At 50.2% G+C, this 14,636-nt stretch overlaps 1 protein-coding gene across 6 annotated transcripts in view; it reads right to left on the bottom strand.

Annotated features, from left to right (window-relative positions):
• IL21R (interleukin 21 receptor) overlaps positions 1–14,595 on the bottom strand; it is a 31,694-nt gene extending 17,099 nt beyond the window's left edge. For 5 of the 6 annotated variants that reach the window (XR_012631217.1, XR_012631219.1, XR_012631220.1 and 2 more), the window contains exons 1-3: positions 8,928–14,595; positions 8,340–8,480; positions 4,386–4,484 (exon numbers count right to left, since the gene is read on the bottom strand). Coding sequence is in view for 1 of the 6 variants with exons in the window: in XM_074886518.1 (XP_074742619.1) it covers positions 4,386–4,395 (10 nt within the window). In the remaining 5 variants the exon portion in view is untranslated. The remainder of the gene's footprint in view (positions 1–4,385; positions 4,485–8,339; positions 8,481–8,927) is intronic. The other variant, XR_012631221.1, reaches the window with a different exon arrangement.
• Between the last annotated feature and the right edge of the window lie 41 nt (positions 14,596–14,636).

Genomic DNA, 14,636 nt, shown 5'->3' with positions numbered 1-14,636 from the left:
AGAAGAGAACAGCAGGATGTTTACAACAATACAAGGAAACAGCATCACATACAAATGACTGCTCAGCCCACAGCTCCTTCTACAAGACCAGGCCCTCAAGCCACATAACACATTAAGGCTGGGTTTTCACAGCATTTAACATTTACAGAAACACTTAGATGTGCGCAGAAAGACTTAGAATGAGCTCCCTGCAGAGTATTGGCTGTTGATACCCGGTACAGATTTCAGTGCTCTTTTCTCAAGCTATTCTGAAATGGGCTAGGCTGCCTGGGGACAAGACTTTGGAGAAGCAACCTCTGTTATTTTTGGGACATACTTCTGTCGGCAGCAAGTTGCAAGGATGCAAAGGTAGCAGGGATGGCCCACGTGCTGTGCCACAGAGCAGCAACACTGTCAGTGTCTGGACACACAGGAGTGTCTCTGCAGAGCCCCAGAGCTCTGCAAAACCCCCTGTGCTAGATTGCACAGCAGTACCTGTGAAAGCCATATGGGCGAAGATAGGGCAGCAAGCTGCAGCCACCAAAAGATACCCAGAGCTCCTGGCAGGGCCTGGTGCAGGTGACAGAATCACAGACTGGTTTGGGTTGGAAGGGGCCTTTAAAGGCCATCTAGTCCAACCCCCCGCCACGGGCAGGGACATCTTCCACTAGATCCACTAGGTCGCTCAAAGCCCCGTCCAACCTCCAGGGATGGGGCATCCACCACCTCTCTGGGCAACCTGTGCCAGTGTTTCACCACCCTCATCATAAAAAAATTTCTTTCTTATATCTCGTCTGAATCTGCCCTTCTTTAGTTTAAAACCATTACCCCTCATTCTATCCCTCCCCCCAATCAAGAGTCCCTCCCCCCTTTCCTGTAGCCCCTTTCAGTCCTGGGAGGCCGCTCTAAGGTCTCCCCGGAGCCTTCTCTTCTCCAGCTGAACCCCCCAACTGTCTCAGCCTGTCCTCACAGAGGAGCTGCTCCAGCCCCCCGAGCATCTTCATGGCCTCCTCTGGCCCCGCTCGAGCAGGTCCGTGTCCTTCTGATGTTGGTGCCCCCAGAGCTGGACCCAGCACTGCAGGGGGGTCTCACAGAGCAGAGCAGAGGGGGAGAATCCCCTTCCTCGACCTGCTGGCCACACTGCTCTGGGTGCAGCCCAGCACACAGGTGGCTTTCTGGGCTGTGAGCACTCGTTGTTGGCTCATGTCCAGCTTTTCACCCACCAGTACCCCAGGTCCTTATCGTCACAGCTGCTCCCCATCCCTTCACCCACCAGCCTGTATTGATACTGGGGGTTGCCCCAAGCCAGGCGCAGGACCCAGGTCCTGGGGTGCCTGTGCCTCCTCCCCCAGCACCAGGAAGCCTCCAGACAATCACTCAGCAGAGAGAATACCAGTGAGGCCTCTCCCACTTGGGAAACATTTGTGGTGTTTAAAAATTTCCCAGGTTTACTCAAATAATGAAAGCAAAATAAATTTAGCAGCCACCAAAAAGCCCCTGCAGCCCCATGTGAGCTCAGAGACTTGCTCTCAAGGCACCACAGTATCCAGATGAGATCAGCACGGCTCGCTCAGGAGGTGCCACAAACACCTCACGGCTGCAGCACCTCAGCCCTGCGGTGGGAGCAGCCATGCTGCTGCTGCCCCTCCTTTCCTGCCCAACATATCCTGCAGATGAAGCACAAGCTCCAGCTCAGCGAGGAACCCCAGGTACCCTGACAGTCCCCCCTGCCTGCGGTGGGAGCAGCCATGCTGCTGCTGCCCCTCCTTTCCTGCCCAACATATCCTGCAGATGAAGCACAAGCTCCAGCTCAGCGAGGAACCCCAGGTACCCTGACAGTCCCCCCTGCCTGCTGTGAGCAGCAGGCCAGAAACTCTTTCCCCACACTCCAGCCCTTCCTTCTGTATCATACATTTCCTGAGGAAACATCTTTTCTTGACCCCTCTGGTCCCAAATTCTCCAGGTTCTCCCTGTATAACACCCATTTTCATTACCACTACTTCTGGTGGTGCAGTCCCTGGTTACTAAGACACAGCCCACTGTCTAAGCCCACCTTGTGCTCCCACTCATCTTTCCACTGCTCTTCTCCGAATGCTCATTCCTTTGAGGAAGGACCCTGTTATCCTGCCATCTGCTCACCTGACTTCATGCTGAGACTGGTTGCACTGTGAACACAGATGCCCTCAAGACGGGCAGTCTCCTGAGGCAGCATCTGCTCGTGACTTCCCAGCATCGAGGGCCTGTTCCCTGCAGCTCATTTAATAGAAGAGCTGTGCCGAATGAGCCAGCCCCTGAGGCCTAAAGGCCACTAGCTCTAGAGACATGACACAGATCCTTGTCCACTGACTTTTAAAGTCTCCTTCTCCCTGTGAAATACCTAGAACCTGTTGTTGCTGGGCTCAGAATATTCAGAGGTCCCCCAGCTTAGGATGCCAATAACCTGCCCAAACGGTCCTGTTCTCACCCCGAGAAAGCGCAGAGTCCCCAGGGCTGCTGTTGCTCCTCCTCAAGCCTTCGTGCTCTCTCGCTACCTGTAACCCAGCAGGTGCTCGACTGAGGGACGGGCTAGTGCCGCCCAGCACTCTGCCCTGCTGCAGCCCCTCTTGGCATCACTTTGCTTCGTGACCGTCACACTCCACAGTCTCAGCCACCCTGTAAGGCCAAGAAAGGCAACTTGTTGCCTCTTCTTCATCAGAGGAAGGAAGGGTTGGGCCCTCAGAGAGCTCTGCATACCCACTGCTTGTTTCAGAATCCAACTGGCAGTGCCCCCAATGTTTCACATTCATTTCTGTAGCTCCCTCATTTTACTCCCATTCCTGCCTGAATGGACAGAGCAATGCAAGGGAAGTCTTTGCTGCTTTTAGCTACTGGACTGTGGTTTCTTTAAAGTGCCTTCCCTATTTTTCTTCCTCTGCTCAGAGAATAATACCATTGATCCAATGGGACAGAAAGGACCGAAAAGGAAAAAACCAAAGCAACAAGCCCGAGCAGCTCATTGGGAGGATGTCTTATGGAGATATCAGAGGCTGCCATTACACACTGGAAAGAGGTTAACATGTAAGGTTGTAATCTAGAAAGGAGCTTCCTGAATAAGAGCACACTGGCAAAAGTAAGACATAGGATCTGCTAACAGGCGAAGCAAGGAGACAGTACTTCCTCACTTGGAACTCCACTGCCCCAACTCTTATCCCAGCCAGTGCCCACAGATTAGTCCAACGCTTATCTCCTTCTCTTCTTACACAATTCTCCTACCTCGGAGTTGTGGGGAAGGACTGCTACCTCCGAGAGCACTGTAGAAAGTGTCCATGCTGCGTGTGTCTGGCCTCCTGACTGTGCTCCAGGTCATTATGACATGATGTGGACCTGTGTGCAGAAGGGCTGGGAAAGATGCACCTCTGCAGCAGTGTCTCTGTGGTCTCTGATGACCGGAGGGCGTCATGACTTCAGAGATGTACAGCAACCCCTGTGCTGAGGCTTCCTCCAGTCAGGCCCTCTTCAAGCCTCAATCCTAGTCTGTGATTAAGACCCCCCACCTTTCCTACACCTCTCCATTCATTACATCCTTCCTACTCGCTTCCATCTGTCAGCACCCCGCTCACGTGACTGTTCACTTGGAGGGAAGAACTTATTCCCTGTCTGGCATTAGAAAAGTCCTTTCTACCACCTCATTTTAATTTCTCTGTGCACCCTTCATGTACCCTTGAAACAGTTACTTAATCCTTATAAAATGTCAAGGGTTGTACAGCTGCTAAGCACCATTGCTGCAAGCTCTGTAGTATCCTAGGGAACAGTGTGTGAGAGCACAGTAATAAAGTTGATTAGCCATTCATATAGATGCGCACATGTAAATGGTGCTACAAGGTTTTAGTATACCAGAGAATAGGAAATAGGACCAATACACAGACATTTATGCAGATTATTTTTTGTTAAGGATCTGGAAATATGGTGCTATAAGCTGCCAAAGATGAATGCAGTCTAAGCTTGCAGATTGAAGGGTCTCCAGGAAATGTATGCACTTACAAAACTTCCACAAAAAACCAAAAAAGCCTAATTAAGAACTCAGTTTAAGTAAAATAAAAAGAAAAAGAAATCTGGTATTTCCAAGCGTGAGAAAATAAATGTCATAGCTACACCAAAAGAAAAAAGAGTGGAAGTTTCTCAGTCCACCAGTTATATGCAAACACCAAGCTTTCTTCTTGAAAAAAATTCATTATCAATGTACACTGCCATCTAATCACAAAGCTAAAGCAAGAGGGAAACAGGATTCTCTAGCTGTCCGGTAGAGGCCAACTGCACCGACAGCAGGGGCACAGGGGCCACGTCAGCTATAAAAGATTTACAGTGAAGTCACAGATATCAAGTAACAAACTGGCAGCAGGGAAAACTGGTGGAAACATGGACATTACCTTGCCCCATCCTTTCAGCTGTCCATTTCAGCCCTCCAACTCTTCCACAGCTGGCCTGGCTAAATCATTGTGCGACTGCAGACACTGGGTGCGCGGGAGCTGGGGAGTAGGTGGATCTCATCAGCTCTGAGTGAGAGCAAAGCCTACTTGTGCCCGACCAAGAGCTGTAGTGTATTGGAATACACAGTGATAAATGGTGGTTGACGTCACCACTGTATCAGTATTACTGTGCTGATAGAAGGATGTGGTGAGCAGAGGAGGCAATGAATTCGGGTCCCAACACCCACACAACATTTATTACTGTATTGCTCTGCTCTCTTACTCTTATGTGAGAAAGAGGTGGGAGAGCAGATAAAAACTTACAAGCCTCAGATCTAAAAGGTCATAGTGGGGCTGGTGGAGTTCGAGCTTTGCAGTGGGGAGGCAGCAGCATCAAGACATTCAATGGTTAAGCCCAGCTCTGTAGTACAGTGTGTACATCAGAGACAGCCCAGCACCTGCGCTCTGCTTCCACCCGCCCCAGAACGGCCCTGGGGAGCCCTCAGACCACAGGCCCAGGCAGAGGGGCTGACCCCTACCCTGACCTCAGTCGTGTCTTGGCTGGGGTCTGCAAGGCTGACGGGAGGGAGGGGAGCTCAACTCACCTCCACGGACCTTAGAAGGGGCTGCAAGGGCCAGTGCAGCTCCCTGGGCAAGAGGGAGAGGAGCCACAGCGCGGAGGGGACTCGGCACACGCAGCACAGTGTGGCAGCAGGAGGGTGAAAACCAAGGAGTAACCCAAAGAGATGGCAGCAGAGCTGCTGGGTGCAGGCGAGCTGGCTCTGTGTTCAGCTGAGACCTGCCCAGCTAAAGAGACCACGGCCCAGCCACAGGGGGTGCAAAGGCTTGGCAAGGCCCAGCCCAGCAGCCTGGGGAGATGCACAGAGAGTAGGAACCAGCTCTGACCCAGACCTCAGGGCTCCTCAGGTGGTGAGGGAAATCACAGGTATGGGAGAGTCATGGCTGGTCAGTCTATGTACAATATGTATTTATAGTAAAGGACAGAATAAATCCCATCCCTCACATAGGCAAGATGCAGTGATCACAGACCATTGAGGGCATAAGAAGATGCTCAAGACAGAAGGTCCTAGCTTCATATTCAGCAGTAGCAGCTGTCGCTCTCTCATGTACTGACAAGATATTTGAAAAATAATCAGGAGCTTACTGCTTCCAGCATACCTAGCATCTATTTGAAAAGGAGAAATCCAGACTTAAAAGGCTGCTGATCGCAGTCTGGAGCAAAGAATACACAGCCATGGGGAAACTGCTAGTAACAGCACAAAAGAGAGCAGCTGATTTCTGTGCTGATATATAGGCAGGAACAAGGTGAAGTGTCCCTGTGTCAGGGAACGTTCCCAGGAATTTGCAAGAGTGTTAACAACATGCCAGAGTTTGTATAAAAGAAGGTAGGCTGTTCTGGGCCATAAAGCAGGCCAGCAGGTCTAAACCAAAACTATCAGAAAAGCTAACATGGGATCCAGTTAATAAAGAACAAAAGGACAACAATACAGAATAATTGCAGCCTAAGCAGTTAAACAGAAAATAGCACAAGTGATTTTTAATGAGTTGTTTGAGAAAAACAGGCATTTAAGTGCAATACATTTAAATTTGTAAAGCCGGTGGTCTTAGAGTACCACCAGAATTCCTGTTTTAAAAATTAGCTCAGTAGTATCAAATGCATATTATTGTATGTTTTAAAAGTAGCGTGGCTTGTGCCTGCCAGACTATCACTCTTTGGATTGATCACACATGCTGCCCATTCCCTCATTCCTCTGCACAAATAGTGGTGCTAGCACACCTTGGAGAGTCCTGTGTAACCATGGAGCAAAAGCTGCACCACTGTCCGGGTCTGCCATCCTCACAAGAGAAAGGTCTTGCTAACTGCCTGGGAAATGCCTAGCTCAGCTGCTCAGCCTAACTGGCCCTGTGCTATCCCACACCGCACCCAGCAGTGACCATCTCCACAACCCATAGGCAGCACCAGCTGGGACAAGTCTTTTTGAGAAGCTTGGGCCTGACACCACACCTGCAAGTGATCCACAAAGCATGCAGAAGGGGGAGCTGATCTCTCTTACAGTGACTCTGCTCTGAACACGATGAGGAATAGCTGTTGGGCTAAGTAACAGGATCCTCTCCATGCATGTTATAATGGTGCACAACTACCACACAGGCCAGCCCCATTACCAGCAACTACCCAGCAAGCACAGTCAGGAGCCACCTGCCCTGGCCTGAACATCTAAACCATCTGTTTCTCCCAGGGTGAGTCGGGGGCGTGGAGGAGTCTGCTGATTAGAGACGAGGAGAGGTAAGACTGAAGGTAGGTAATGAGCCCTAGGAGAGGGCAGAAGTGGCAGTTGGAAGTTCTTTTTATAAGATAGTTAATTTTAATGTAAGAAAGTTTATCCTTCACTGACTGCCAGAATTCAGATGTGCAGTTTCCCTCCTGTGATACTCACTACTGGTGAAGCACAAAGCCAATAAGAAGGCTGGAACAGCTCATCACGCAGATGTGTTGAAACTTAATGACTGATTCTCTTCTGTCATCTAGTACTGTGCCTGTACATGTGTGCACGTATGTGCCAGTACAGGCATGTGCGCATGTGAAACTGTGTGAATGCTGCAATGGGAAGAGCAACACGTCATCCCGCCCCTGCAGAGCAAATGCTTCACCTGCATGTAGCTCCTCCATCCTGGGAAGCCCAGCACAGCGTGACCCACCGGATCTCTCTCAGCGACCGAGAGGGACCGTATCCACCCCACCCAGCCCAGGAAGAGCCACGATGTAGGACACAGGCAGGTCTCTAGGAGCCCTGATACTTGCTGCCACCCGGAGCACAGTACGTGGATACACCTGCACGGAGCAAAGCCAGTCAGGCAGCGATCTTCTTCAAGAGCACACAGCTCTAGAGCTCTCTGTGCTGCGTGGGAACTGGCCCCTCTGCACCTGAGGTTCTGGGGCACTTCAGGGCAGCTGCATCCAGCCCCCAAGGTAAAGCTCTTGGACACCTGAAGCAGTTTCTGTAGATTCGATATGAGAGGTGACTACTTTCATCCAGCTGTAATCTCAGCCCAGCCTGCAGTGGCAATATTCATCAAGAAGCAAGCGTGAAGGGCACACCAGGGAAGGCTTGGTGGATTCTGCTAAAGTTATTGATGACCCAAAAGCATTTTGCTATGACTGGAAGAAGGGCAACATCCATATGTATTTATGAGCAAGAATAAATACACACAGAGGAAATAACAAACAGAGCTGACAATTCCTTTCTCTAGAAGGGAGAATTAGTGACACTTGCAGTTATCAAGTTCATGATGTGAGGAAAAAAACCCACACAAACCGTTCTACCTCTGTATTTTCTTTCTGTCACAACAGAATTAAAACTATATTCTCAGCATCATCAAAGATACAGACCCGGTATAACTCTAGGGTCAAAGCTACCTTTACTGACTGGTGACATTTAGGAGGAAGATAATCATACATTACGATAAGTAATGAGTAAAAAAATGGCAGAACAGCTGAGACATGAGTAACTGTTCTACTGGAAGGGAAAGCAATAGAAGAAACCACCTCAAAGCTCAGGAAATGGGGTAAAGTATGAATGAGCCAGGCAGAAAGCAGAGGTGTTAGTCAGCAAAGCAGCAGGTTGAAAAACAACAAAGCCCCCCAGCTGGCAGCCTGCGAGCCACACAGGATGAGGAAAGAGTGTGTCGCTTTTGTTCTGGGGAATGCTGAGTGCCGCCCACAGAGACCCCAGCACCCTGCCCTCCTGCCTCCCTTGCGCCTTTGCCAGTTGTATCTTTGTAGTCACCAACATCGGTCTCAGCCTCTTGTTTCCCCCAATACACGTCAAGTCTGAACCCATGAAAGCTATAGCAGGAGCACATCCCTCTGGCTCCTGCCAGAGGAAAAAGGCTTACCTTCCCAGAGCAGTCGCTATGCATGTCTTGCTCACATGGAGGGGATCACACAGAGGCTTGCATCTTCTCTTAGGAAATCACCAGACATATGCTGGTAAACAGAAACAGGAATGACTGTGCCTGTGAACTCACCCTGACCATCTGGAACAGAAACCCACAGCTCTGCTCAGGCTCAAACCCACCACTCTCATCTGCATCACGCAAAACATGCCCAGAGCATCTCGCCAGCAGCCTCACTACACCGTACACACTCAGCCACGGGAAAGCACGCTCTTCCCAAGACAGCTGCCAAGACAGCCGCCACACCACCCTCCTCCGGGAGCCTGGCGCCCTTTGGATACCCACCAGCACTACTCCCCTCCATGTATTTGTCAGAGCCCTGCCCTGCAGTTGGGCTCCTGCAGCTTCGCCAACTAAGCATCAGCCTTTCCTTGTCTGTTCAGCTGAGGTGTCCCACCCTCTCCACCCTCCCCTCTCACAGCCATTCCCAGGCTGGTCCCAGGGTCACACCTTCTGTGCTTGTGCTTCCAAAGAGCACTGGCTCTGCACGTGGTCAGCCAGTCCACCACACGTCCCCACAGCACTCACCTGAGTCAGCAGCGCTGGCAGAACTCCCCGCTCCTTCCATGCAGGTTGGCAGAAATGGAGCCATCTAGAGCCAACATCCATCAGCTTATCCCCAGGCCTCTGCTCACAGGGATGCACCAAGACCAGAACTCTGCTGCTGGCAAACAGCTATTTATGGCAAGAGCCTCACCTGAGCCTCTTGGACCTCTGTTTTACCACAGCTGCCAAAAATCAGCACCTCCCACCCGTGCTGCCTGGCCAGGAGTGTTTACAGCCGGGCATCCACACCTGGGGCTCGGAACAGCAACCGCGGGTGACTTGTATGGCTGCTGGCACCTCTGATAGGGTGAAAACACCAAGGTGATTTTCAACCTCTGACTTTCAAAGCAAAAGCCAATGGCTCACATCGCGTGCTGCCTCCACGTGGCACGCAGCGAGCTGCAGGAGACGATCGCACGGCAGGGCACAGGTTCCATCCCAAACCCTGCAGCCCTAACACAGTTGGGGGCTTCTCATGTCGCTGGGGGGGATGCACCGTGTCTTTAGGAGAAAAGGCAGGAGGGGGGTGCAGGACGGACAAACACGCAGAGTTATATGAAAAGCATCTTGCAATATATTGGGGCATATTATCAACATTGGAGATAAACAGGATTTTCACAGAAACAGATTGCTCCAAAGAAACCAATGTTTCCAAAAATTCAAAATACATTTCTGCATAGAGAAGACAAAAGGCTTAGTGAGATTTTTTTGGGGCAGTCCAAGTTTTGTGAAGCTGTGGCTTTGCTCTGATGCTGGTAGGAGCTCACTATAAAGCAGCAGAAGGCAGGAACTTGTTTTGTCTGAGGCTAAGAAGGCCAAAACATGGGGTTATTGGCTCCGCGAAAGTACAGGGGCTAGTGCGATGAAATTGTGTCACATCAGTGTATCTGCACCCAAATCAGCACTGGTAAATGTTTACAGTGCTCAGCAAGAAGAGAAGGACTCTGAAGGTTGTTCCTACAAAATGTAGAAGCTGGGGGATTCCATGCTCCACAGTGGCTTTGGTTGTGGTGTGAGGCTCCTGCTTAAACAAGGAAGCTGCTGGGATCCCCTGGGTGCTGTTCCGTGCCCGGCTCCGCAGAGCTTGCTTCCACACTCCACACCCTGCCACTGTGCCTGTGCAAAAGTTGGAAAGTGATGTGCTAGGAGCCGCAAGAAGCTAAAACAATGGCAGATAACACGCAAAATAGAGACAACATGGACAGCAGTTGAATGTGTTGGTCCTTCACACTAGGGACCGCAGCTGGAGGTTTTTGAGACAAGTCGTAAGAACAGCAGAGGTGACCTGACCGGAAGTGGGAAGAATCCCCGATGCTTCTGTACAACAGCGTCTGTTGCAGGGGCCCAGCCCAGCTCAGACTGAATAGATGGCACATGCTAAACTACGGGTCTTAATTCCTGCCCCTGTGGAGGAAACAAGGCAGGTGATGGTTCTGCTGCATCCCTGGTGTTGAGGAGGAGCACGTGTGTGCTTCTGGAGCGCCCCGGTTGGGCAGCAGACACCCAGCAGGGAGCTGCCTGCCCCACATAACCTTCAAACTCAGGGCCTGCCAGACACCAGCACTGGTTAGTGAATGCCACAGCAGGAGCTGGCAGAGCCGGCTCCTCGAAGCCTCCACTGCCTCCTCGCCAGGGGACAAGAGCACTAACTTCAGGGACAACCACAGCCAGTGCGGACCTGGTTCTCACAGCAACTCGAGAACCAGGGACTGCTTACAACCCTGAGCCAGGTATGGAAAAATCTACCCCCGGAAGGCAGCCCAGAGCTTTCTCACCCTGTTTTAGTTCTTGTTTCTGTGTGGGTGGCTCACCGAAAGTGAAACCAGCAGTGGCTGAGCTGGGGAGGAGCAGCCAACCTCAAACTCTTCAGCTTATGGCAAATTCCCCCATGTCTAAGAGCTGGGGAAACAGCAGCAAGTAGGAAAGTCCCAGTGGTGTGTTAGTCACCAACTCAGTAACCTTCAAGCAGAGGACAAACACCACACTGCTGCGAACACCCTGCTCTTACACGGCAGAGCACAGACAGGACCCTGGCTGGGGCTGGTCCATCACTGAGCTGCAACAGGAGCTCCTTCGGAGGCCTGCCACGCTCCCCAGGCTGCCGCAGGCCTAGTGCGCTCACCCCTCTATCAGAGACAGGCTGGGACTCTACCAACTCTTGCCGTTACAACTGCCCCTCTGCATTCAGAATACAGAGCTTTAGGTCTCCTGCACAGATGGTCAGAGTTTTATAGGAAGTATTCTGGCTAAGAGCAAAAGAAGAAGAAAACAGCTGCTCCTCCCCCCATGTCGCTAAACGTACCACAGCAGACAGTTCCCCACACTCCTCACCTAGAGGTGGAGCCAGTTTTAAATCTCTTTCGTCTTGCTGGAGGGGTAGAAGGCAGCTGTGTGGAAATTTCCATGTTGCAGAAAGCCACAGAAGGGACAGGGTGGAAGCAGGACAGCACAAGGGACAGAGCAAAGCACCTTTAGCCAGAGTACAGCAGAGATGTAAAGTTCCTCTCAACGTTGCTTTCTCAGCTTGTCAGAGGAATGAGAATAGTTAGGACTTAGCAAACCAGTGGTGCTGCTGACGGCTGTTACTAGGTACTCTGGGAAAATACACCGAGGTACGGCTATGTGTGTTAGTGAGGTACCTGGAAAGTGCCCTCTTCCTCACTTGGCTGGTTTTTCCCTTTGCTTTGGAGAAATCTGCTTTGAGAGACGATAGTCCTGCAGCTGAAAACCAGCTCATTGGTCTCAGCGCTCTGGTTGTCAGCAAGTTCATGCTGAGCTGCTGCTTGGCTTCCAACCTCATCACCACAGTTCAGTCAGAGGGGCCCCGAGGGCTGCGTGCTGTGACTGCAACATCTGATGAAAAGCTGGCAGCATGATGTGGCTGCCTCAGTCATAGCAGCATGGTGAAAAAAATTCAAATTCCGGGTAATGAGTGATCATGATACAGCACCATGTGGGAGCCTAGGGCAGAACTCGCACTGGGCAATCTGCAGAGAGGGGAAATGATCAGTGTGTGCACACACACGTGCACATGCTTGGGCACTTTCCCTGAGAATTAGTCAAAAGCACCTATTTTTTGTGAAAGCAACTGTAAGCAAAATTACACCCTTTGGAAGCCCCTCTGTCAGAGCTAGGATACAAACTGCACAAATCACGCTCCCTAAGGAGTTTTCTACAGAAAAGACAAGGCTAGGAGAAAGCAAACTGTCCTCTCAGTCTCTATTCACTAAGGAGTTTTGTCACACAACTCCACAGTCAGAAGTAAACATTAGGGAGCAGGGTTTTGGAAGTTCCAACCACCTCATTTGGTTCTCTCACCCTTTGTTCCTTTGGCCATGTCACAGCTAGAATGCAACACCTAAAATAATTTATTTTCTTAGATAAAGTTTGTATCTCATGATAGATAAGCACTTGGACATTTTTGCACCCTACCTGAACAATGCAGGGTCCCAAAGCAAGATGCAGAGACAAATTATTTAAAAAGCTGACTTCTTCACCCTAAATTAACTTGTCCCTAGAACTTGACCCCACATCCTCAAGTCCCTGCTCCAGCCTAGTCACACCCTCATCTTGTGGTTATTGTTAGTTTTTCACAGGCAGCCACAAACCTTGTGATTGAGAGGAATCTGCCAACAGCTTTTCTGTACAGGTGCCTATTTCCAAGGATATAACACTGTTCAGAAAGAAGAGAAAGACAAAAAGGCAAGGCTGTGGCATTCTCTGCAAAGGAAAGGCAATCTATCAGAACTAGCTTTTCCTGAACTGGGAACACACCTGCTTTTCTCAGGAACCCATTTCCCTCACGGTGAGTCAGGCTGCTAATACCTGGTAGGCAGCCAGGTGAGAAAGCTGTGGAGGTGGAGTAATTGTCAGTGTGTAACAAACAGCATTATAACTAAGCCAAAACTTAGCACAAGCCTCCACTTGCACTGCAGTCTTACAAAACAAACTGAGAAACACTGAAAATGCACTTACTATGGTCAATAATTCTTCTGTGCTGGTAGGAGCCCTCCACTAGCTACAAAGGATGTGCTTGGAGGGTCCCAGCCTTCAGGAATGAAGCTCCTCTCTGGGGAGGGTGAGCTGCCTCTGCAGGCACAGGCTGGGCCCAGGGAGGTGTGTGCAGACCAGACACCTCGCTGGAGCCAGCCCAGACCCAGCGCTCCCACACACCCCGGGCAGGTCGTCTTAGGCCAGAAACCCGTCCCCTGAAACCTGTCTGCATTTGCGTAGCCCGGCCATAGCTCCAGATAGCAAAGCAGAGGCACTGGAGGAGGGAAGGTGAACTGAGCTCCCGCTGCAGTCAGGCCCGTGCCCATCTCGGGTCGGGGTGAGCTGCCCACCCAGCCAGCCCTGGGGTTTATCGCCAGTTTGGGTTATGAAAAGGCATAGGAATAGGGCTCCCCCTTCTTGAAGAGTTACAGTTTGATGTCACCAGAGAAATACTGAAGGGAGAGAAGGGGAAGAATACCCCTGCACAGGAAGTCATTCAACAGAAATGAGCAGACAGGAGGGCACAGCTCTGTAGAAGAACAAAAGCCAGGGAAAGGCAGAATGAAGCTGGGGCTCAGCAGAGAAGTGCTGCAGCAAACAGCTTTCCAGTCCTGGCCTGAGCAGACCTCTCCTGGCTGCTCCAGCCAAGTGAAAGCCTTCCCAGAGGATTTCACAAGGAGCACAAGGCTAAGAAAGCACCAGTGGTGTCCCTGTGCCTCCCTTAACAGCCCTGTGCTGCTACAGCAAATGGTGAATAACCTATTCTGGGGAGCTGCAATAACCAGCTGTGGGATTTGCCTAAACTTGACTCTGCTTGCATTTACGGAAGTGAGTCGGCTTACTCATGAGGCAGACCATGGCCTCTGCATCTTCCTGTTCTACCACCTCAGTACGGGTTTCGTTTACAGATCCTGGAAAGCCTCCTCATGCACCCCGCCGTCACAGAATTTGTGCTGATGTTAACTACAGCAGTGACTGACCTCATGCAACAAAAAAGTATTTCTGATAGAATTAAATCTCGCTGGAATGAAAATAAAATTCAACCTGGTATTTCAGTAAAACAATAAAAACATGTTCATCAGCACCTTCGCTACGAGCAGCAAGATCTTTCACTAACCACCACCTTAGTGAAAGTGAGCCACAAACCAGTGCCTACACAAACATCAACTATCACATCTGAACACAGACACTTCCCTGTGAGTCTCCTTCCAGGGTTTACACACCCTTTTTTACTGCTGCAAAATTGATGCATAGATACTTCTACTACTTGGCCAACCTGAACTTTGAAGAGAGATTTGTGGTGCAAAAATCTTACTTACAAAACACATTAAACCAGTTTCTGTGGCATTAGTGTTTCCTTTCTTATGAATGGCAATTCAAATAGGGTTTTCTAAATGATGAGAATACACACATATTTTAATACACATAAAATTACTTAATGGTTCTTCACTAGTTTGTGCCACTTGCCAGCATACTAGGGTGGAATGTACCATACCAAAATAGATGATAATGCCCTAGAAAAATTCAGAGTTGTAAAACTTTTGGAACTATTATCCAACAATAAGTATACGCTGCCTTAAAGCTGCAGGCATAATTCCCATTCTGACTGGACAAGAACGAGAAGCTGAAAAAACACTCCATCAATTTAGGGAGTCTGACCATAAAATGGATAAACTTTCTGGGAAAACACTGCTTAGA

Source organism: Strix uralensis, chromosome 16 (assembly GCF_047716275.1).
Source record: "Strix uralensis isolate ZFMK-TIS-50842 chromosome 16, bStrUra1, whole genome shotgun sequence".
Classification (NCBI taxonomy): domain Eukaryota; kingdom Metazoa; phylum Chordata; class Aves; order Strigiformes; family Strigidae; genus Strix; species Strix uralensis.
Note: the sequence above shows the minus strand (reverse complement) of the source record. Positions and strands in the feature narration are given on the sequence as shown.